This window comes from Hemiscyllium ocellatum, chromosome 5 (assembly GCF_020745735.1).
Source record: "Hemiscyllium ocellatum isolate sHemOce1 chromosome 5, sHemOce1.pat.X.cur, whole genome shotgun sequence".
Classification (NCBI taxonomy): domain Eukaryota; kingdom Metazoa; phylum Chordata; class Chondrichthyes; order Orectolobiformes; family Hemiscylliidae; genus Hemiscyllium; species Hemiscyllium ocellatum.
In genome coordinates this window covers 72,870,381-72,894,840 of record NC_083405.1, presented here as the reverse complement: position 1 = coordinate 72,894,840, position 24,460 = coordinate 72,870,381, and the positions used below count along the sequence as shown (strand labels likewise).

The 24,460-nt window shown below is 40.8% G+C and overlaps 1 protein-coding gene across 1 annotated transcript in view; it reads left to right on the top strand.

Annotated features, from left to right (window-relative positions):
- LOC132816073 (contactin-associated protein-like 2) overlaps positions 1 to 24,460 on the top strand; it is a 1,374,393-nt gene that overhangs the window by 305,567 nt on the left and 1,044,366 nt on the right. The window contains exon 9 of the mRNA XM_060825502.1: positions 22,268 to 22,417. Coding sequence (XP_060681485.1) covers positions 22,268 to 22,417 — 150 coding nt within the window. The remainder of the gene's footprint in view (positions 1 to 22,267; positions 22,418 to 24,460) is intronic.

Below are 24,460 nucleotides of genomic sequence, written 5' to 3'. Positions count from 1 at the left end.
TTGATCAACTTCAATTCCAATTTCAACTATGCTCTCACTTTCACCTCTGCCATCTCTGACTCCTCCCTTCCCTTCCTTGACACTTCTGTTTCCATTTCTGGTGATAGGCAATATTCACACCAAAGCCAATGACTATGTGTCCTCATAGTTTGCTTCCTGTAAAGACTCTATTCCATTCTCCAAGTTTCTCCATTGTATCTATACTCATGATGCCACCTTCCAAAGTGAAGCCTCAGAAACCATGGTCGATAGGGCCCTAAGTCATGTTCAACCCATCTCCTGCACGTCCACCTTCACTTCTTCCCTTCCCTCCCACAACAATGATTGGGTGTCCCTGGTTCTCACTTACCACCCACCAACCTCTGCATCCAAAGGATTAAAAACCACCATTTCCTTCACCTCCAATGGGATGCCATGACCAACACGTATTCCCTTCTGCTCAGTATTCCACAGGGACCATTCCCTCCGGCGCACATTGCAACATTTCTTCTCCATTCCGAACATCTCCTCACACTCATGGCTCCTTCCCTTGCAATCGCAGAAGGTGTTTACCTCCTCCCTTCTCATTATCCAAGGCTCCAGATGTACCTTCCAAGTAAAGCAGCAATTTATCTGTACTTCACTCAATCAAGTCTACTGTATTCATTGTTTACAATTTGGTCTCCTCTACATGGGTTGGGTGTCTGCTTTGCAGAACACCTATGTTCTGCCTGCAAAGTGCCTGCTACTTCAACACATCACCATGTTCCCACACCAATATATCTGTCGCAAGCCTGTTGCAGTGTTTCAACAAGCCTCAGTGCAAACTGAAAGAACAGCATCTCATTTTCTGCTTGAGGACCCTGAAGCCTCTAGGACTCAATAATGAGTTCAATAACTTTCAAGCCTAACTCCATCCTTCCATGTTTTTTGCCCAACCCATACCTGGTTCTGTAATGACATGAGTTGCTTAGCACAGTCACTCATTCTCATGTACTCCTAGGCGCATTATCATATTATTTGATTTTAATTTAGTACAACTCACCCATTCTGTCCTACTCTTAGCTCTTGTTATCACATACTCAGCTTTTTTTCTGTTCTGATCTCCTAAAATATCCTTATTTATCTACCCCTGTCGTACCTCTCTCTCTCTCTCTCTCTCTCTCTCTGTGTTCCATCTCCACCAATCAGCTCACCTCTCCCCTTCAACCCCACCCTATCCCCAATCTCTCAACTTCATCTTTAACATATATGCTATATTTTCCTAGGTACTAACAGTTCTGATGAAGAGACACTGGACTTGCAATGTTAACTCTACTTTCTCCCCACACATGTCGCCAGACCTGCTGAGTTTCACTGGAAATGTTTGGTTTTGCTTCAGAAATCCTGTATGCCTTTTAAATAGTCATGTCTTCAACAGCTATTACATGTTGTTCTGCCTTCATATATTAACTATGTGAATGGTTGCTTTGTAGCATAGAACTTTAATATTGCTGAGAAAAGAGATATATTGCCATATCTTTTCCTCTTGCATTCATCCAGACAAGAGAATAATGGCAAAATGCATAAGACCATATCAGTTTATAAAAGGTGAAAAGTGTATAACTAGTGAAAAGAGTAACAATCAAGTGAACCACTTTATCTTGGATAGTGTTGACCTTGTTGAGTGGTGTAACAGCTCTGAAAGCACTTATATTGAATACCTGCTCTGGCCAGATGAAGCCCTTAAGTAAGAACATCTCCATAGAGGAGCCTTCCTTCTCAAGATTTAATTGAGATAGAAGCTGGAAGGCAGTGGAGTTCCCACCTGATTTAAATGCCTTGCCTCCAAACTTACTTCAGGGGAGGTCATTCAATTCCACTGTATGCATGCCTGGAGTAGTTGTAAAAGCCAGTACCCAAAGTATTCATTCATGATAAACAAACTGTTTATTATATTTGCCAATCTTCCATGATTAATTACTTATTTGTTGTTAAAAAAAATATTTTAAGTGGTTTTTAGAATTACGAAATATTGAGAATAGATGTTTTATTTAGGGTCATATTTCCTGTTTTGTTGGATATCCTTCTCATCATTATTCGTCTTAACTAAATATTTTTAGTCTTAAGGTCTATGAGCTGAAATAATACAAGACAGTCCAGACAAAATTTGTCATTGTAGTGTATCATTACTGTGTCTGTTCAACTTGCAGCATTGGCAGAAATAAATGGAACTGTCATCCTTGTTTGTATCATTAGTGCCAGATGGAATGTCAAAAAACAAATTTGGCTGTTGGGATAAATGGATGTCATCTTTTAGTATTTGGAAGCTGCCATGAATTGAGAGGAGCAGGATCAGTATCAAAAAACTGCACGTTCTGAAATTGAAATTTTCTTTTTATAGCAGCATAGACACGGACCTAATACAAGAGAGTAATTTATCTTTTTACATTGCCATTTATTTCAACGTTTGGAGCACGCTGTGAATGTATTACTTGATTATCACACATATCCTTCCATCTATTTATCTTTTATTCATTTCCCCCTGTCCACTAAATGCAGCTCTTATAATGTGATAATGGGCCTAGGAGTATATGAAGAGTACAGTCTTTGTTGTATTTCATTTATTCATTCATCTCAACCTCCTCCACAGCTCGTGAACATCACAGATCCCAGTCTTCAGCCAATTCAATTCACTCCACATGATATTACGAAGCAGTTGGAAACATTCGATACTGCAAACACTGAGGGGCCCTGACAAAATACCAGCAATAGTGCTGAAGACTTGTGCTCCAGAAGTTGCAGCATCAATGGCCAAGCAATACAGCTACAACTTTGGCATCTACTCAATAATATGGAAAATTGTCCAGGCATGTCCTGTACGCAAAAAGCAGGACACATCTAATCAGCCAATTACCTCCCCATCAGTCTACTCTTTATAATCAGTAAAGTGATGGAAGGTATCATCAACAGTGCTATTAAGCAGCACCTGCTCAGCAATAACCTGTTCAGTGACACACAGTTTGAGTTCCATCAGGGCCACTCAGCTCCTGACCTCATTTCAGCCTTGGTTCAAACATGGACAAAAGAGCTGAATTCCAGAGGTCAGGTGAGAAGTGACAGCCCTTGATATCAAGGCTACCTTTGAATGTGGCATTAAGGAGCCTGAGCAAAATTGGAATAAATGGCAATCAGGTCAAACATCCACTGGTTAGAGTCATACCTGACATATAGGAAGATGCTTGTGGTCCTTGGAGGTCAGTCATCCTATCTGCAGGACACTTCTGCAGTGTTCCTCAGTGTAGTGTCCTAGGCCTAAACATATTCACCTTATGATGACCTTCAGTTCATCATAAGACTAGAAGTAGGGATGTTTGCCAATGATTGCACAACCTTCCACACCATTCATGACTCCTCAGATACTGAAGCAGTCCATGTTCAAATACAACAAAACATGGACAATGTCCAGGCTATGACTGTCAAATGGCAAGTAACATTTACATCATACAAATGCCGGGCAATGGCCGTCTCCAGTAAGAGGCAATCTAACCCCTGTTACCATCACTGAATCCCCCACTGTCAACACCCTGTGGATTACTGAATCCCACACTAGCAATACCTTGTGTATTAGGACAGCACAATGGCTCAGTGGTTAATACTGCCGCGTCACAGCACCAGGGATCCGGGTTTGATTCCAGCCTCAGGTGATTGTCTCAGCGGATATAAGATACCTCCTCATGTCTGCGTGGGTTTCTTCCAAATGTTCCGTTTCCTCGCACAATCTAAAGATGTGCGGATAAGGTGAATTAATCATGGTAAATTGCCCATAGTTTCCAGGGATGTGCAGATTATGACTGCCATACGAAATGCAGATCTACCAGCATGGGGTAGAGGGTGGGTCTTGGTGGGATGCTCTTCAGAGAGTCGGTGTTGACTTAATTGGCTTGCTTCCAAGTTGTAGGAATTCTATTAACCTTCTTTGATTTTACCATTGGCCAAAATGAAACTGAATTGGACTACTCCTATAAATACAATAGCCACAAGAGCATATCAGAGGCTGGAAATGCTGTTGTGAATAACTCACCTCTTGACTCCCCAAAGACCTTTCACATCTGCAAGGCCCAAGTCATCTGCAATGCTCTACCAACATTCAAGAAGCTTAGCACCACATCCACAAGTAACCAGTCATCCCACCACCTATGCTCAGTAGCAGCAGTGTGTGCTATCTACAAGATGCATTGCAGAACTTCATCAAACATCCTTAGGCAGTACCTTCCGAACCCGTGACCACTTTCTTCTCGAGGCTCAAGGGTAACAGATGAATGAGAGCACCACTACCTGCAAGTTCCCCACCAAGCCACTCCCCATGTTGACTTGGAAATACATCATGTTCCTTCACTATTATTGGCTGAAAATCCTTGATTTCCCTTCATGAAGGCATTTTGGATGCACCTACAGTACGTTCAAAAAGGCAGCTCACCACCACCTTCTCAAAGGCAACTAGGGATGGACAATAAAAATGTTAGCCAATCCGTGATACCACTTCCCATAAGTGAATAAATAAATACTGACAAAAAGGACATTTAAACAGATATCAGTGTGATAATGAATGTGTGTATGTATTGGTGTGTAAGTGGGCAGGTTGGATGAGCTAAGTGGGCAACGTCACAGTGAGTGGGGTTGCATGGTGATGGGGTTGAACTGACAGTTGAGTACAGGTGTAGAGTTGTAGGTGGATGAGGTAGTAGAGTGGAAGGATGATATGAGAGTAGCATGATAAGCCAGTGTTGGATAGACTGGCAGGTAAGTGGGATGCAGCTTGATATGGTGTCAGGGTGGCAAGTGAATGAGTTGGGTAGATGAGTTGGATGCTGGCCAGATCAGAAAGGGCCAGACATTTCAAATCTGGTAAAGTCATGTGTTGGGTGGGGATAATCAGATAATGGAAACTAGTCACGTTTGTCAGGCAGATTGGGGAATTGGAAAGATTTGGGTGTGAGCAAATTACTGCCGATACTAGAATATGCACAATAGGCAGCAAGTGCTGGCAATCACAGAAGGTCAGGCAGTATCTATGGAGAGAGAATAAACTAATGTTTCTTTACTAGAGCTGATGAAGAATCATCTAGACTCGAAATTATAGCTTGCTCTCTCGCCATAGATGCTGCCTGAACCGTTGCGAAGAATTGGATGTTGGAGAATATTAAAATTGGGTCAGAGGATAGTCAAGTAGTGGAGAGTCCTGGAGAGTGTTATTAAACAAAGAGACCTTGGAGTGCAAGTTCATAATTCTTCAAAAATGGATTTCCAGGTAGAAAGAATAGTGAAGAAGGCATTTGTTATGCTTGCCTTTATTGGAATCCATTGAGTATAAGAGTTGGGACTTCATGTTGTGGATGTACAGGACATTAGTTAGGCTACTTTTGGAATATTGCATTCAATTCTAGTCTCCTTGTTATAGGAATGATGTTGTGAAACATGAAAAGGTTCAGAAAGAATTTACAAGGATGTCGCTAGGGTTGGAGGGTTTGAGCTATAGCAAGATCCTGAATAGGCTGGGGCTGTTTTCCCTGGAGTGTCAGAGGCTGAGGGGTGACCTTATAGAGATTTATAAAATCATGAAGGATGTGGATGGGATGAATAGCCAAAGTCTTTTCCCCAGGTTAGGGGAGTCAAAAACTAGATGGCGTAGGTTTAAGGTGAGAGGGGAAAGGTATAAAAGAGACCTAAGGGGCAACACTTTCACACGCAGTGGTGCATGCATGAAATAAGCTGCCAGAGGAATTAGTAGATGTTGATATATTTACAGCATTTAAAAGGCTTTTGAGCGGGTTTATGAATAGGAGGGGTTTAGAGGCATATGATCAAATGCTGGCATATGAGATTAGAATAATTTCAGAAATAAAGTACATAATTTAGAGTAATAGGGGAATGCGATGGGATGGGTTACTCTTCAGAGGGTCAGTGTGGACTTGTGGGCTGAAGGGCCTGTTTCCACACTGTAGGAATTCTAATTCTAATTCCAATTAGAAAATCTGGTCAGCATGGACAAGTTGGACTGAAGAGTTTGTTTCTGTGCGGTACATCTCTCTGATTCTATGACTGTGCAGTAGGTCAGTTGCCACTCCCATCTCCTTTGAACTTTTCTCCTCACAACTTAAATTCATGCCCCTTGTATTAGACATTTCAATTCTGGCCTAGTTAAGTGCAGAAGTCAGCTGGTTTTCCACTACACAGGCATTTTCTGATGCTTTAATAATTCCTTCCATCACCCAACACACCCATCGATATTCTCCTTCACAGACTAACGTTTCACTTCTACGATCTGACTTTGAATCTAATTTGTGTTTATAGGTACAAACTCTGGTTCACATTTTCTCTCATTCTACTTGCTCATTCTAAACAAACAGAGACAAATGAGCTTGGAATCCCAAATTGTAAAATACTAAAACCACTAATTTAGACAAAATTGAGCATATTTTTTCTGAAAAGTCATGAGTGATTGATAAATTAGATTGATTATTAATGATTGATTAATTGGAAATTAGATAACTTGCTTCAACTGTAGGATTAAGATCAATTTATTTTACTAACTACTTGTAGCAAAACCCTCTCTTAGTTTTATAATTTACAAAGAAGAGCAAAGATAAAATCCCCACAAACGTTTGTACAAAGAGTAAAAGGATTTAACTGTGCTTCAGCATCATGTTTATGTAATGGTGATGGTGATACCTCAGTTAGAAGCTGAAACATTGGTGTCTGAAACATAGATTTAACAAGTGAATATCTGGAATGGTTGGGTCTGTAAACTGGACAAGTTGGGAAATGTTTAAATACTAAACAGTGACATTTCATTATTTGAATGAAAACAAAATACTGTGGATGCTGGAAATCTGAAGCAAGCACAGAGAATGCTGAAGAAACCCGGCAGATTTGTCAGCATGTGGGGGGAGAGAAAAAGTTAATGTTTTAAGTTTGATATGCCTTAGGCAAGTCATTGCCAATCTTTTATTCAAAGAACTTATTTTGAGAGTGCACTTGCATGACTTCTGAATGATTGTCAAGGCACTGCAGGTCATTTCTGTCACACAAAATTTGACTTTGATTTGGACGGTAGGCCTTCTTAGCAGGATGGAAGCAGTTTACATAGCTCTATCTTGAACTTCTTTTGTTCACCGGTGGGATGTGGGCATCACTGACTGGGCCAGCATTTGGTGTCCATTCCAAATTGCTTTTGAGAAGGTGGCAGTGATCTGACCCTTTAAGTGCTGCTGGCGAGAGACTGCCAGGATTTTTGAGCCAGTGATATTTGTTGCAATGTTGGTCTTTTTACAAGATTGCTATGCCCTTGCGTTTTTTTTCCAGAGAGGGAGAAATTGGCCAGGCTCCAACTAGGCTAGGTTTGAAAGGTTTATTGGGGCCCTTTTTGTTTACCCCTTACAGATAATGCCTCTGGCCTAAGGCTTTCATGTCTTTAAAAACCCAGTGTAATCAAAGGGGAGTGGCCAACTAGCTGTGTAGCTAGCTTTCATTGCGATAGAGTTTTTGATTCAGTGGGTGAAGAAAGGCTGCTGGTTCTCTCCCTCCTCCTACCCTTCCAACTGCGTAACCTGTCAGCTTTTTGTATCATTTTTATTCTTTGTGCATAGGGATGTATCTTTTGGGACTATTGCAAGTATTTTTGGAACAGCATCATTAAGTCGGGATGGCCTATTGGATTTTGGATAGGATAAGTTACCTGGTATTCTACATTCTGTTCTTTGTGTTTCATTCCGTAATTTTGAACTAAATTCTGTTTGTTTAAAGCTAGCAGTCGGATCAGCCAATTCACTGAGGGAATATCCACGATATACTTACCTAAACCAAACAGCAAAGTTACGATCTAGGCTACCTGCTTAAAAATGTTTTGAGGGATTAGACCTTGTCCATAACACGCTGAAGGAATAATGATGAACTTCCAAGTCAGGATGGTGACTGGCTTGGGCAGGAACTTGCCGATAGTGGTGTTCCCATGTGTCCACAGCTCTTATCTTTCAGGCTGGAAGTGGTCATGAGTTTGGAAGGTGCTATCTAAGGATCTTTGGTGAATTTCTGCAGTGCATCTTGTAAATGGTATGTACTGCTGCAATTGATCATCGATGGTGGAGGGAGTTGATGCTTGTGGATGCAGCACATGCCACGTGGGCTGCTTTACCCTGGATGGTGTCAAGCTTCTCAAGTGTTGTTGGAGTTGCACTCATTCAGGCAAGTGGGAGTATTTCATCACATCCTTAATTTGTGCCTTGATCAGTTTTGGGGAGTCAGGAGATTATACTTGCTATAACAGTCCCAGCCTCTGTCCTGCTCTTGTAGCTAATGTACTTATATGGCTAGTCCAGTTCAGTTTCTGGTGAACGATCATACTCAGGACATTGATAATGGGAGATTCAGTGGTATTAACACCATTGAATGTCAAGGGGTGATGGTTAGCTAGTGTCTTATTGAAAATGGTCATTGCCAGGCATTTATGTAGCATGAATCATACTTGCCACTTTTGAGCCTCAATATCTCCCTAAAACACAATATCACCAAGTCTTGCTGCATTTTGACATAGACCGCTTCATATCTGAGGAGTCTTGAATAATACCCTGAAGATGTCCTGAAGAGATGTCCTTGAGCTGACATGACTGACTTCCAACAACCACAACCATCTTCCTTTGTGCTAGGTGTGACTGCAACCAGCAGGGAGTATTTTTCTTCATTCCTATGGATTCCAGTTTTGGTCTAGTTTTCCAAGTTTCTTGATACCATGCTCTGTCAAATGCAGCCTCTGTGCCAAGGGTTGTCATTCTCATCTCAACTCTTCTGTTGAAGAACAAGAGGAGGAGCATGAACAATAGTAGAGAAAACAATTGTTTTCTCCTCAACTTCACAGAAGAGCAACAATAAACACACAACTTGACTTGAGAAGTTGTGGTACCATTGTCAGATTGTGGGGAGCATTTAACATTGCATGAGGGGAAAAAATGGCCAGACGCCTGGGTTACAGATCAATAAGTTAAAAAAACTGTGGCAAAAGATCAGAAATACCATTTTTGACACAGGTTAAATTCTGCAACCTTGGTAAAACTTCAATAATCATCTTAACGGTTCCTTGTAAATTTTGAACTGCAGATTTTAGCCGAAACAAAACATCCGTACACAGAAACAAAATTATGGAATGTCTGATGTTTTGAAAAACCAATAAGACAAAGTTCAGTGCAATGGATGGTAAACATTTCATCTATTACTTCTCAGCAGGATCAAGAATGTTTCAGAGAGAGTGCAGATTCTTCTCACAGGGGAAAGGGACCAGCAAGAGGTCATTGTCCACATTGGAACCAATGACATAGGAAGGGATAAGGTTGAGATTCTGAAGGAAGATTATAGAGAGTTAGACAGAAATTTGAAAAGGAGGTCCTTGAGAGTAGTAATATATGGATTATTCCCAGTCCTATGAGCTAGTCAGGGCAGGAATAGGAGGAGAGAGCAGATGAATGCATGGTTGAGGAATTGGTGTATGTGAGAAGGATTCACGTTTTTGGATCATTGGAATCTCTTTTGGGTAGAAGTGACCGGTACAAGAAGGATGGATTGTACCTAAATTGTAAGTGGACTAATATACTGGCAGGGAAATTTGCTAGAGCTGCTCAGAAGGATTTAAACTAGTAAGTTGGTTGCGGGGGGAGGTGGTGACCCAGGGACATAGTGAGGAAAGAGATCAATCTGAAATTGGTACAGTTGAGAACAAATGCGACTCAAACATTCAGGGCAGGCAGGGACAAGGTAGGACTAATAAATTAAACTGCATTTATTTCAATGCAAGGGCTAACAGGGAAGGCAGATGAACTCAGAGCATGATTAGGAACATGGGACTGGGATATCATAGCACTTACAGAAACATGGCTCAGGGATGGGCAGAACTGGCAGCTTAATGTTCCCGGATACAAATGCTACAGGAAAATAGAAAGGGAGGCAAGAGAGGAGGGGGAGTGGCATTTTTGTTGAGGGATAGCATTACAGCTGTGCTGATGGAGGATATTCCCAGAAATACATTCAGGGAAGTTATGTGGGTGGAACTGAGAAATAAGAAAGACATGATCACTTTATTGAGATTGTATCATAGACCCCCTAATGGTCAGAGAGAAATTGAGAAACAAACTTGTAAGGAGATCTCAGCTATCTGTAAGAATAATAGGGTGCTTATGATAGGGGATTTTAACTTTCCAAACATAGACTGGGACTGCCATAGTGTGAAAGGTTTAGATGGAGAGGAATTTCTTAAATGCGTGCAAGACAATTTTCTGATCCGGTATGTGGATGTACCTACTAGAGAAGGTGCAAAACTTGACCTATTCTTGGGAAATAAGGCAGGGCAGGTGACTGAGGTGTCAGTGGGGGAGCACTTTGGGGCTAGCGACCATAATTCTATTAGATTTAAAATAGTGATGGTAAAGGGTAGACCAGATCTAAAAGTTGAAGTGCTACATTGGAGAAAGGCCAATTTTGACAGTATTAGGCAAGAGCTTTCAAAAGCTGATTGGGGGCGGATGTTCACAGGTAAAGGGACGGCTGGAAAATGGGAAGCCTTCAGAAGTGAGATAAAGAGGATCCAGAGAAAGTATATTCCTGTTAGGGTAAAAGGAAAGGTTGGTAGGTATTTGGAATGCTAAATGACTACAGAAATTTAGGGTTTGGTTAAGAAAGAGAAGAAAGCATATGTAAGGGAAAGACAGGATAGATTGAGTGAATCCTTAGAAGAGTATAAAGGAAGTAGGAGTATACTTAAGAGGGAGATCAGGAGGGCAAAAATGGGACATGAGATAGCTTTGGCAAATAGAATTAAGGAGAATCCAAAGGGTTTTTATAGATACATTAAGGACAGAAGGGTAATTAGGGAAAGAATGGGGCCCCTCAAAGATCAGCAAGGCAGCCTTTGTGTGGAGCCGCAGAAAATGGGGGAGATACTAAATGAGTATTTTGCATCAGTATTTACTATGGAAAAAGATATAGATGATATAGTCTGTTGGGAAATAGATGGTGACATCTTGCAAAATGTCCAGATTACAGAGGAGGAAGTACTGGATGTCTTAAAACGGGTAAGGGTGGATAAATCCCCAGGACCTGATCAAATGTACCCTAAAGCTCTGTGGGAAGCTCGAGGAGGGATTGCTGGGCCTCTTGCTGAGATATTTATATCATTATTGTGGTTCTGTTCACCGAGCTGGGAATTTGTGTTACAGACGTTTCGTCCCCTGTCTAGGTGACATCCTCAGTGCTTGGAGCCTCCTGTGAAGCACTTCTGTGATGTTTCCTCCGGCATTTATAGTGGTTTGTCTCTGCCGCTTCCGGCTGTCAGTTCCAGCTGTCCGCTGCAGTGGCCGGTATATTGGGTACAGGTCGATGTGTTTGTTGATAGAATCTGTGGATGAGTGCCATGCCTCTAGGAATTCTCTGGCTGTTTTCTGTTTGGCTTGTCTTATAATAGTAGTGTTGTTCCAGTCGAACTCATGTTGCTTGTCATCTGCATGCGTGGCTACTAAGGATAGCTAGTCGTGTTGTTTCATGGCTAGTTGGAGTTAATGGATGCGGATCGTTAGCTGTCTTCCTGTTTGTCCTATGTAGTGTTTTGTGCAGTCCTTGCATGGGATTTTGTACACTACGTTGGTTTTGCCCATGCTGGGTATCGGGTCCTTTTTCCTGGCGAGTTGTTGTCGGAGAGTGATTGTTGGTTTGTGCGCTGTTATGAGTCCTAGTGATTGTAGTAGTCTGGCTGTCAGTTCAGAAATGTTCTTGATATGTGGTAACGTGGATATTCCTTTGGGTTGTGGCATGTCCTCATTCCATTGTCATTCCCTTAGGCATCTATTGATGAAATTGCGCAGGTATCCGTTTTTGGCGAATACATTGTAGAGGTGTTCTTCTTCCTCTTTTTGCAGTTCTGGTGTACTGCAGTGTGTTGTGGCCCTTTTGAACAGTGTCTTGATGCAACTTCTTTTGTGTGTGTTGGGATGGTTGCTTTCGTAGTTCAGGACTTGGTCTGTGTGTGTATTTATATAATTGATAGTCACAGGTGAGGTGCCAGAAAACTGGAGGTTGGCAAATGTGGTGCCACTGTTTAAGAAGGGCAGTAAGGACAAGTCAGGGAACTATAGACCAGTGAGCCTAACCTTGGTGGTGGGCAAGTTGTTGGAGGGAATTCTGAGGGACAGGATGTACATGTATTTGGAAAGACAAGAATGGATTAGGGATAGTCAATATGGCTTTGTGTGTGGGAAATCATGTCTCACAAACTTGATTGAATTTTTTGAGGAAGTAACAAAAAGGATTGATGAGGGAAAAGCAGTAGATGTGATCTATCTGGACTTCAGCAAGGCGTTCGACAAACTTTCCCATGGGAGACTGATTAGCAAGGTTAGATCTCATGGAATACAGGGAGAACTAGCCATTTGGATACAGAACTGGCTCAAAGGTAGAAGACAGAGGGTAGTAGTGGAGGGTTGTTTTGCAGACTGGACGCCTGTGACCAGTGGAGTGCCACAAAGATTGGTGCTGGGTCCTCTACTTTTTATCATTTACATAAATGATTTGGATGCGAGCATAAACTTACAGTTAGTAAGTTTGCAGATAACACCAACATTTGAAGTGGAGTAGACAGCAAAGAGGGATACCACAAGATTACAACAGGATCTTGACCAAATGGGCCAATGGGCTGAGAAGTGGCAGATGAAGTTTAATTCAGATAAATGCAAGGTGCTGCATTTTGGGAAAGCAAATCTTAGCAGAACTTACACACTTAATGGTAAGGTCCTAAGGAGTGTTGCTGAACAAAGAGACCTTGGAGTGCAGGTTCATAGCTCCTTGAAAGTGGAGTCGCAGGTAGATAGGATAGTGAAGAAGGCGTTTGGTATGCTTTCCTTTATCAGTCAGAGCATTGAGTACAGAAGTTGGGAGGTCATGTTGCGGCTGTACAGGACATTGGTTAGGCCACTGTTGGAATATTGCGTGCAATTCTGGTCTCCTTTCTATTGGAAAGATATTGTGAAATTTGAAAGGGTTCAGAAAAGATTTACAAGAATGTTGACAGGTTTTGAGGATTTGAGGTATAGGGAGAGTTTGAATAGTCTGGAACTGTTTTCCCTGGAGAGTCGGAGGCTGAGCGGTGACCTTATAGATCTTTACAAAATTATGAGGGGCATGGACAGGATAAATAGACAAAGTCTTTTCCCTGGGGTCGGGGAATCCAGAACTACAGGGCATAGGTTTAGGGGAGAGGGGAAAGATATAAAAGAAACCTAAGGGGCAACGTTTTCACGCAGAAGGTGGTGCATGTATGGAATGAGCTGCCAGAGGAAGTGGTGGAGGCTGGTACAATTGCAACATTTAAGAGGCATTTGAATGGGTACATGAATAGGAAGGGTATGGAGAGACATGGGCCAGATGCTGGCAGATAAGACTAGATTGGATTGGGATATCTGGTTGGCATTGACTGGTTGGATCGAAGGGTCTGTTTCCATGCTGTACATCTCTATGACTGTATGACTTATATTTTTAAGTATATAAATTATATCCTTTATGGAGAGCAAAACTTAGCTGAGAAATTGAGAACATCTTGTATCTCTCCCTCTCTCAAGTTTTAGCCAAAACTGCTGCAGTGTTCTCAATAAAAGCTGATTATTGTCGATTCAAACTGATTTTTTTGAGTATTGTTGATTTCTTTTGCTCTCCCAGATCCCTGAAAATTAAAATCTGATTCAACACCACAGCACAGCATTCCAGCTCAAGAGCATTTTTGGCAGATGACAGAGTATCTGCACCTCAGAAGCTGATAGTGTTTTGGAAGATGGTTGCTGATATCTGCAGCCTCTGTGAATAAGACCTTCTTCCTGACTCACAACATGCACACACATTTCCCTTGTTCGGGAAGATCATCAGAATCTTGAATTTCTTCACCTGTGGATTTGTTGATCACACTTGCCTATTTTGCAATCTGTGAAGTGCATCAATGAGATCATCAATGAGATACATCAATCCACCCAAGTTCACTTTGGACCTTGAGCACGGTCCTCACCTCCATACCCCTTTTTTCCATCTTGCTTCTCATTCCCAGTTAGCCTAGAGTAGGAAAGCAATCTGCTGCACTTCAGTGAGATATGGAAAAACCAAAAGGAGATTTTCCTTTATCTTGTTTATAATTTTACAGCAAATTAGCGAGGGTCAGCACGCTCTCAGTTGCTATTCTTGTCTTATGTATAATGCAGGTGACTCCCTTTCGCTGCTGATAGATTCTCTGTGAAACTGCTTGAGACATCTTGATGCTCATATCAGAGATAGACTCCTATGACCTCTCTCCAAATATATTCTATATTTCTTCAAAGGCAGACAGAAGCTAACATATTTATTGAAACTGCTCCAAAAATGGCCTCTTCACCAATGATTTCTAAAACTTAGCATTTGTATGCAGTTCAACAGAGCTTTAAGGATTCTGAACCCTCGAACAAAGATTCCCTAATATTGACTTCATCTTAAGTGACTGCTGCTGCCCTCTGATGTTAGGTTCACTCAGATCACAACCCAATTTCCCACTGTGAAGATTCCACTGAGGCCTGCATACAAAACTGGTGCACTGTGAACATGAGCTGTGTGAAGTACTTCCCAGAGTGGACAGCCTTCTGTGAGGTCACAATGGCTTCCTCCCATACTGAATTCTGTGTGACACTTGAAGGACCTGTGCCAGATCAAAGATATTAATTAGAACTGACAAGGTGAGTATGTCAAAAGTTATCATTGTATAGTTCATCCTATTTCAGTAATTGGTGACATCAAGCCAGCATCAATGATTATTGTGTGCCATGTGCTGTGTGATAGCTAACTCTGACACCAAGTATCTGGGAGGTGCCCATTTCTCCATTTTGAATGATCATGCACTCCATCTGTGTGCTGAACTCCAGTGCCTCTTCTGACAGAAGTCAGGGTGGTGATGATTGAATTGCCATCCCAGACTCTGCCTCTCCTTGCTGTCTGTTCTCTCTTCTGTAAGGCAGGACGGAGATATGCATGAGAAGTGGAATATAATAAGAGAATTAAATGGCAACATTTGTGAAGGGTTACAGTGAGTATGGTTTTGAGATGGCAGTGAAGCAAAACTGAAAGTAGTTGTTCAGATAGGATATGAGGAAATTCTCAAGAGGAGAATGCATAGTGTTATGATTGGCGTTGGTCTGTGGAGTCCCATGAAAAAAAACAGCTGTGGAAATCACATTGAGTGTGTTGGTAATTTAATGTGACATGCCTTAATGAGATCTTTTAGTCCTGTGTCCTAGAGAAATAGTCCACACCACTGTTTGTCACCTCCTCTACAACTTCTCACACTTTCCTTCAAAGTAGCTGGCTGCTTCCATTTGTAAAGAAGGATATTTCTCAGCAGGCCCCTTCCATTCTTCAGTATTACTTCAAGTGTACCTCCAAAAATCAGGGTTACAACTTGCCTTCATCAAAAAGCCATCATTACAGATTCTGTCTGTATCCTGATAATTGTAGGATAGATCCATTTTGACCCATGCAGTTATCTCTTGAAATAGTGAATTTTCAACCATTAGGAGTAGGTCATATTCATGGCTACCTGCTGAATCTATATGGGAAGCCCAGAACAACAACTTTATTGCTATGACTGAACTAATTATGAATAGCATGTGGCACTATTCTTCCTGAATTGCTTCTAGCCTCCTCTAGTGTGAATAGGTCCAAAGGTTAAATTTCTACCTCATGCTCAGTCCACTGTACCAGTCAATACTTTTTGTTATAATTTTTAAACATTATCCCTCAGCCCTAGTAAATAATATTACAGGTTTTATAAATATTAAATTAATTAAACCAAATCCGGTAGATTTGCTTTGCTATAATTTAGAGAATTTAGATCTGCTGTAATTACTCTATCAGTGTCTAATGCTTTGATGTTAATAAATATGCTGAAGGCTATACATAGGTACTGTCCCTGAGTGATTACAGTATGACACGCACAAATGGTAAGGATTCAACTGAGCTGCCAAATGGCTATGAGAAATTATCTAACCATGCTTTTTTAGCCATAAGATGTGTTGTGACAATCACTATTGTTGTCTTTGTCTGTTTGGAATAAGTAGTTTATGCAAAGCAGAACACATGAACCTTATAAGTGAAAGCCCTTTCATAATTATGATTGGACCCTCATTGTTTGAGCTTGAATTGAAGGAGAGCGAAAAATAAACAACATATTTATAGCTTCCATATGTTTCTGACCTTTATGAGTGGCTATGCATATTTAATTGTGTTTAGGAAATAGGCTACAGGAGTTAGAAAAAACAAACAGCTGTGGATGGTGGAAATCCAAAAAATAGAACAGAAATTTCTGGAGCAACTCAGCAGGTCAGACAGGATTTGTAGAGAGAAAGCAGAATTAACACTTTAGGTCCAGTAACCTTTGGTGAGAACAGGTTTTAAGCTTCAGAAGCTGCCTAAGTTATTAATAATGACTCAAAATACTTTCCAAAAATTTCCACCTTTTGTTTTCAAAACTAACTCAATGTAGTTGAAAAAATCATTTTGAACAATTATTTCACTTTATTAAAGCACTTTGTTTGGGCTATATATCCTTTGATATATATTATATATATGGTTTGATAAATAAACACACTGCAAAAGTTTCAATAACACATTTTTTGTTCTTTTTAGAATAACCTGTTTCTGCTTTAATATTGACCTAACTGCACGGAAGCCAGTATCCTCTCAACAAGTCACCCCTTATTTACATATGCAGAATACGTGGGCTCTGACCAGCTAGGTGCTCCAGTTTCCTTCCACAATCCAAAGATGTTCAGGTTAGGTCAACTGGCGATGCTAAATTGCCCATAGTGTTAAGGGTGGGGAGGTAAGGTGTATTAGTCTGGGGTAAATGTAGGGGAATGAATCTGGGTGGGTTACTCTTCGAAGGGTCGGTGTGGACTTGTTCGGCTGAAAGACCTGTTTCCACACTGTAGGGAATCTATATCTATATCTCAGTGCCTAGAATCAGGAGACTCTCTAAATCTTCTGTTTATATCTGTCAGCCAGGGCTCCCTGATTGGCCCAGGTTAACAGGCCCAGTCAAGGATTGCATAGTCAATGAGACCCACCTGGCCCTCAATCCAATTACAAAAATATCCTTCTAGTAAATGAACATATATCAAGCTTTTTGTGAATTTTTATTTTTAATGTACTGAAATGTTATAGTTTGTTATCCCTTCCTTGGTAAAGTCTGTTGTAATTTCTGACTGTAATCTAAATAGCTTTTGGGACCCCAGGGGGTTTAAACTGTCTGTCACTTTAGTTAAGCTAGTAATTAAACCAAGTTTGTTTCAGCTTCTAATACAGTTTCCAAACATTTATGTAGAAAGTATTAAGTTATGTTATGGGCACATTTTCAAATACCTTCTGCTCGTTCCACAGTTGTAACTGCATTATGGTTAAGTTATAGCTTCCTTCAAACAAATAATATTGCCCTTTTCTGAACCCTTATTTTGTGATTTTCTGCTTTGTAAAAATGTATAATGATAGGTGGGGGACCAGCATTCTGGCAGGTGGGTTTGCCAGTGCAACATAGCTGCGTTAAAATAGATAACAGGGGAAAGGGACAAACTGGAAGTTTAAGAAGGAAGTTGAAGGCAAAGTTAGAACAAGAGAAGCCAAGAAAGATAACGGAATCAATGGAGCAGAAAACTCGAAAAAGGATCATGCCGCAAGGTCAAGTAAAATAGGGATTGATAGGAAGGGTGAGGGGAGTAACAAATTAAAAATATTATATATGAATGCACGAAGCATTAGAAATAAGGTGGATGAGCTTGAGACTCATTTGGAAATTGGCAGTTACGATGTTGTGAGGATAACTGAGACGTGGCTTCAAGTGGACAGGGCCTGGAAAATGAATATTCAAGGATATACGTATTATCGTAAGGACAGACTGACTGGCAGAGGGGGTGGGGTGGCCCTGTTGGTAAGGAATGATATTCAGTCCCTGATCCCTAGAATCAGGGGATGTGAAGTAAGTATGGGTAGAGCTGAGAAATTCTAAGGGTAGAAAGACCCTAATGGGAGTTACGTACAGACCCCCAAACAGTAGCCTAGATGTAGTGCGTAAGTTGAATAAGGAGCTGAAATTGGCCTGTCGCAAAGATATTACTACAGTTATTATGGGGGTTTCAACATGCAGGTAGACTGGGAGAATCAGGAGGGTATTGGACCACAACAAAGGGAGTTTGTGGAGTGCCTCCGAGATGGATTCTTAGAACAGCTTGTGCTGGAGCCAACCAGGGAGAAAGCAATTCTGGATCTGGTGTTGTGCAACGAACCGGATTTGAGCAGGGACCTCGAAGTAAAGGAGCTATTCGGAGGCAGTGACCACAATACAATAAGCTTTAATCTGCAGTTTGAAAGAGAGAGGGTAGAATTGGAAGTGACAATGTTTCAGTAGAATAAGGGGAAATATGGAGCTATGAGGGAGGAGCTGGCCAAAGTTCAATGGTGCAATACCCTAGCAGGGATGGCAGTGGAACAACAATGGCAGGTATTTCTGGGTATAATGCAGAATATGCAGGATCAGTTCATTCCAAAAAGGAAGAAAAATCCTAAGGGGAGGCAGGGGTGGCCGTGGCTGATGAGGAAAGTTAAGGACCATATCAAAACAAAAGGGAAAAAGTATAACATACCAAAGATGAGTGGGAAATCTGAGGACCGGGAAGCTTTTAAAGAACAACAGAGGATAATTAAAAAGGAAATACGCAAAAGAAAAATAAGGTACAAAGGAAAACTGGCCAAAAATATAAAGGAGGATAGTAAAGGCTTTTTTCGGTATGTGAAAAGAAAAAAATGGTTAAGACTAAAATTGGGCCCTTGAAGACAGAAATAGGTGAATTTGTTACAGGGAACAAAGAAATGGCAGAAGAGTTGAATTGGTACTTCAAATCTGTGTTCACTGGGGAAGACACAAGGTAATAGTGGCTGAAGGACCTGAACTGAAGGGAATTTATATTAGGCAAGAAATGGTTATGGAGCGACTGTTAGGTCTGAAGGCTGATAAGTCCCCTGGACCTGATGGTCTGTATCCCAGGGTACTGAAGGAGGTGGCTGTGGAAATTGTGGATGCATTGGTGATCATTTTCCAATGTTCTATAGATTCAGGATCAGTTCTTGAGGATTGGAGGTGACTAATGTTGTCCCACTTTTTAAGAAAGAAGGGAGAGAGAAAACAGAGAATTATAGACCAGTTACTCTGACCTCAGTGGTGGGAAAATTGCTGGAGTCAATTATAAAAGATGAAATTATGACACATCTGGATAGCAGTAACAGAGTCAGCATGGATTTATGAAGGGGAAATCATGCTTGACTAATCTTCTGGAACCTTTTGAGGATGTAACTCTGAAGATGGATGTAGTGTACCTGGACTTTCAGAAAGCCTTTGATAAAGTCCCACATAGGAGGTTACTGAGCAAAATTAGGGCACATGGTATTGGGGCAAAATACTGACATGGATTGAAAATTGGTTGGCTGACAGGAAACAAAGAGTAGTGATAAACGGCTCCATTTCGGAATGGCAGGCAGTGACCAGTGGGGTACCGCAGGGATCAGTGCTGGGACCGCAGCTTTTTACAATGTACATTAATGATACAGAGCTTGGTGACAGGGTGACAGGGTGAAATGTGAGGAGGATGTTAAAAGAATACAGGGTGACCTGGACAGGCTAGGTGAGTGGACAGATGCATGGCCGATACAGTTTAATGTGGATAAATGTGTGGTTATCCACTTTGGTGGCAAGAACAGGAAGGCAGATTACTACCTAAATGGAGTCAAGTTAGGTAAAGGGGCAGTACAACGAGATTTAGGTGCTCTTGTACATCAGTCAATGAAAGCAAGCATGCAGGTACAGCAGGCAGTGAAGAAAGCTAATAGCATGCTTCATAACAAGAGGAATTGAGTCTAGTAGCAAAGAGGTCCTTCTGTACCTGTACAGGGCCCTGGTGAGACCGCACCTGGAATATTGTGTGCAGTTTTGGTCTCCAAATTTGAGGAAAGACGTTCTGGCTATTGAGGGAGTGCGGTGTAGGTTCACGAGGTCAATTCCTGGAATGGCGGGACTAACTTACGCTGAAAGATTGGAGCGACTGGGCTTGTATATGCGTGGGTTTAGAAGGCTGAGAGGGGATCTGATTGAGATGTATAAGATTATTAAAGGATTGGACACTCTGGAGGCAGGAAGCATGTTTCCGCTGATGGGGGAGTCCCGAACCAGAGAACAGTTTAAGAATAAGGGGTAGGCCATTTCGAACAGAGTTGAGGAGAAACTTCTTCATCCAGAGAGTGGTGGGTGTATGGAATGCTCTGTCCCAGAAGGCTGTGGAGGCCAAGTCTCTGGATACTTTCAAGAAAGAGTTGGATAGAGCGCTTAAGGACAGTGGAATCAAGGGTTATGGGGATAAGGCAGGAACAGGATACTGATTGAGAATGATCAGCCACGATCATAATAAATGGTGGTGCTGTCTCGAAGGGCAGAATGGTGTACTCCTGCACCTATTGCCTATTGACTATTGTCTATTTGATGGTTGTAATTGTTTGCATTTACTACATTTTTTCTCTTTTTGTTAGTAACATCCGAATTTTAATGTTACTTGTCAACTTAAAATATGATTTGTAAAATTAAAGAGAGATGGATACATTAAGTGATAGGTGGGAAAATGGATGAAACTCTGAAGATTGTGGTCCTCGTAGGAAACTCCACTGGATCATATGAAATAGTAATGACTCCATAATTCCATTTTGTAGTCCTTGGAGGTTTAAAATTACACAGGTAGATTAGCAAATTTGGTTATGATTTAATTTGGGAATTATAACAAATATAGAAAAAATATCTGCCACCTTATTTTCTTAGATTAAGTTGGAGCACGAGACAAAATTAAAAGCAAGTATGGTTATCTAAAAAGCAAATGAACAAATATATAAACAATTTGAGAATAGATCAGCAAATGTGAAATTGTACCTTAATTAATTGTATTGTTAAAAACAAACTGGTGGCAGTGTTTTTTTCAAGAATTCTGTTTTTTCTCTGATAGCATTGAGACTACCAGTGAAGTGGCAGTTAATGCAGTTGCCGTCAACAGATTTAGTGTAATATTGGCAATCCTTTCTCTCAATAATGTACATTTACAGAATGTAACAAAGGCCTTTAACTTTTCAAGTACTGTATCCATTTATAAATGCTTCAGAGGAAACCAATTGAGTTTTATTATTAATCTGACAGATAATGTAAAAGACCATTTAGCTGTGATGACTTCCAGTCGTGTTTTTGGTGTCTGCTTTTTATCAGTAAACTGGAATGCACTGTCTAAAAGTGTGGTGGAAGTAGATTCAATAATAACTTTCCAAAGATGGTGAGTTAATACTTGAATTGGAAATATATGAAGGGATATAAGGAAAGTGACGGAGAATTTTCCCAACTGGACCTGGTACAGGCAGAATGAGGCAAATGGCCACTCTGTGCTGTATCCTTTTTAAGATTTTATGTTTAATGATTGCAAATCTATACAAAGTTGAAAAGAATAAGGGAATTAATTTCAATTAGTTTTTTTTTTAAATCTATGCAAATCTACACCTTCCCTCCCTTTTCCTCTCTCCACTTTTCCCATTTTCCCATTTCCCTCCTTCCCTTCACTCTTTGCTCCCACCTGTCCCTTCACCCTTCACCCACCACCCACATCTACTCCTTCATCACCCACTTCCTTTCTTTTCCTCTGCTCATGCCGAATTGCCACCTCTACCTTTGTGATCTGCAGTAAAGGAGAGGCAAGAAAGTATGAATAATTTTGATAATGTGATAAACTATTGGCCTAGCCCTAAAATAATTTTTTTTTAGGCAAGTAGTCAACAATGTTTTTTGCTAATGTTTCATAGGTTTATTATGTCGCTCAATGAGCACATACTTGAAGCTCCTAATTATTCTGTTTCGTTTTGTCTGACCTCAAAATTTCAATTAAAATCAACTCCATTATAACTCCACTGACTCAACAAGGTTTAGTTTTTAAAATGGGGCCATCACCTTTGATAGTTCAGAGATCCAAAGTGTGTTGAGGTTCATAAAACGTGTAACAAGAGGCTGAATGCTTTATTCTTGCTTTATTCTTGTTACTTTGTCAACTGTATCATTACATAAACTTGATTCAGTTTACAGGTCTTTCAGGAACAAGCTACTTGCAGAGAACATTATTGTTATTTTCTTGTTGGATTTCAGGTTTTGGGCTCAATGATGGTCAGTGGCACACAGTACAATTTCATGCCAAAGAAAATTCTGCAATTCTCACTATTGATGGTGATGATGCCTCTGCCGTACGGACGAATAGTTCAATGCAAATCAAAACTGGTGATCAATATTTTTTTGGAGGTACGGTGAAATTTATTTGGTACTCATTTATAAACAAATTAGTTAAAATGAAATTTCCTTAATTTAGTCACGTGACATGGTTGCTAGTAGCATATTTGATCCATTTTCCTTTTGAACAAAAAGGGGAAAGTTATTAACATATCACAAGTTAATTTAAAATCTCATTACAGATAATACAGAACTTTTTTTGTATGTGCTGTGTTGGAAAATGCTGTAACACAGAGTTGTAGAGTGTCAGAGCTTTCTCTTGATTATCTAAGTGGCAAGGTCCACATCACAGCTAATATACCAGATGGAGGTCAGATATTTTCCCTATCAGATAGAAATGGGCTATACAGAGGGAGACTCACTCAAGGTCTTCCAAAGGACATTCATGACTGAATGACAATGTGACAGTGGAGGTTTCCTACAAGCTGGTTAAATACAGTATTGCTGAAATTGTTTGGAGGCTTAAGGGCAAAAACAGATGGTGTACAAAGAAATTTGACAAGAAAATGGTATGTACAATTGGCAATCATTGGCTGAGTTCACTGATATCTGGGGAAGTGGGCAGGGGAAACTAGTGGACCAACAAATAATGAGGGAACACATTGGAATGGAAGCTGGATGTGTTTATTCAATTGTTGATGTTTCTTGGAGGTAATTGTTCTGCTGGGTGTATACCATACTGACTAACAATAGGCAAGCAATTGAGCCCAGAAAGGAGCTAATTAAATAATGTATTTTCAGGAGATTTCTAAGATTTTTCCAGGGATAGAATTGAAAACAATGTATAGAATCAGAGGCAAGGGGTATGGTTAGTCAGTTTGCAGATGACATCAAAGAAGGTTACCTCAGATTACAATGGGACCTTGGTCAGATAGTCCAATCAGCTAAGGATTCACAGATGGAGTTTAATTTAGATAAATGCAAGATACTGCATTTTGGAAAAGCAAATCAGAGCAGGACTTCTACACTTAATGGTAAGGTCTTGTGAGTGTGGGTAAACAAAAAGACCTTAGAGTGCATGTTCACCGTTCCGTGAAAATGGAGCCGCAGGTAGACAGAGTGGTGTAGAAGGTGTTTGGTATACTTGCATTTATTGGGCAATGCACTGAGTATAGGAATTGAAAGTTGCTGCAGTACAGGTCATTGGTTAGGCCACTTTTGGAACACAGCGTGTAATTCTGGTCTCCTTGCTGTAGGAAAGATGTTGTGAAACTTGCAAAGATTCAGAAAAGATTTACAAAAATATTGCCAGGGTTGGAAGGCTTGAACTATAAGGAGAGGCTGAATAGACTGGGGCTGTTTTCCCTCGAGTGTTGGAGGCTGAGGGGTGATGTTATGGAGGTTTATAAAATCATGAGGGGCATGGATAGGGTAAGTAGACTAGGTCTTTTCCCCAAGGTGGGAGAGTCCAAAACTAGAGAGCATTGTTTTAATGTGAGATGAGGAAGGTTTAAAGGGGACTTAAGGAGCAACTTTTTCATGCAAAGAATGGTACATGTCTAGAACGAGCTGCCAGAGAAGGTGGTGTAGGCTGGTATAATGGCAACATTTAAAAGGCATTTAAATGGATACAAGAATAGGGAAAGTTTAGAGGGAAATGCTGACAAATTGGACTCGATTAATTTAGGATATCTGGTTGGCTTGGATGAGTTGGAATGCTTTACATCTTTATAACTCTATGACTGTGCAGTAGATCAGTATTGGCTGGAGTTGGCAGTCATAGTGAGCAACAGTGAGTCAGTGCAGGGAGATTGAAAGTAAATGAAATGTGAGAATGACCAGCTGGAGGCTGGACAAACATGATGTGCATCTCTGAGGCATAATGATTGATGGTTGATTCAAGGCACATCACAGACATGCAGTGTAAATGGAAACCTTAAGCAATGAGCAATGCAAGTTAATATCGGTCGAATGCTTTCTGGTTTTGAGACCACCAGTGAGAAGTAGAATGAGTGAGAAAGGCACAACCCCACAGAGCACAGTTTCCATCTGCAAAGAGGCAGGAGGTTAGAAGGGAAGGTGGATGAGGACACTTCAAAGGGAAATCCTTGCATG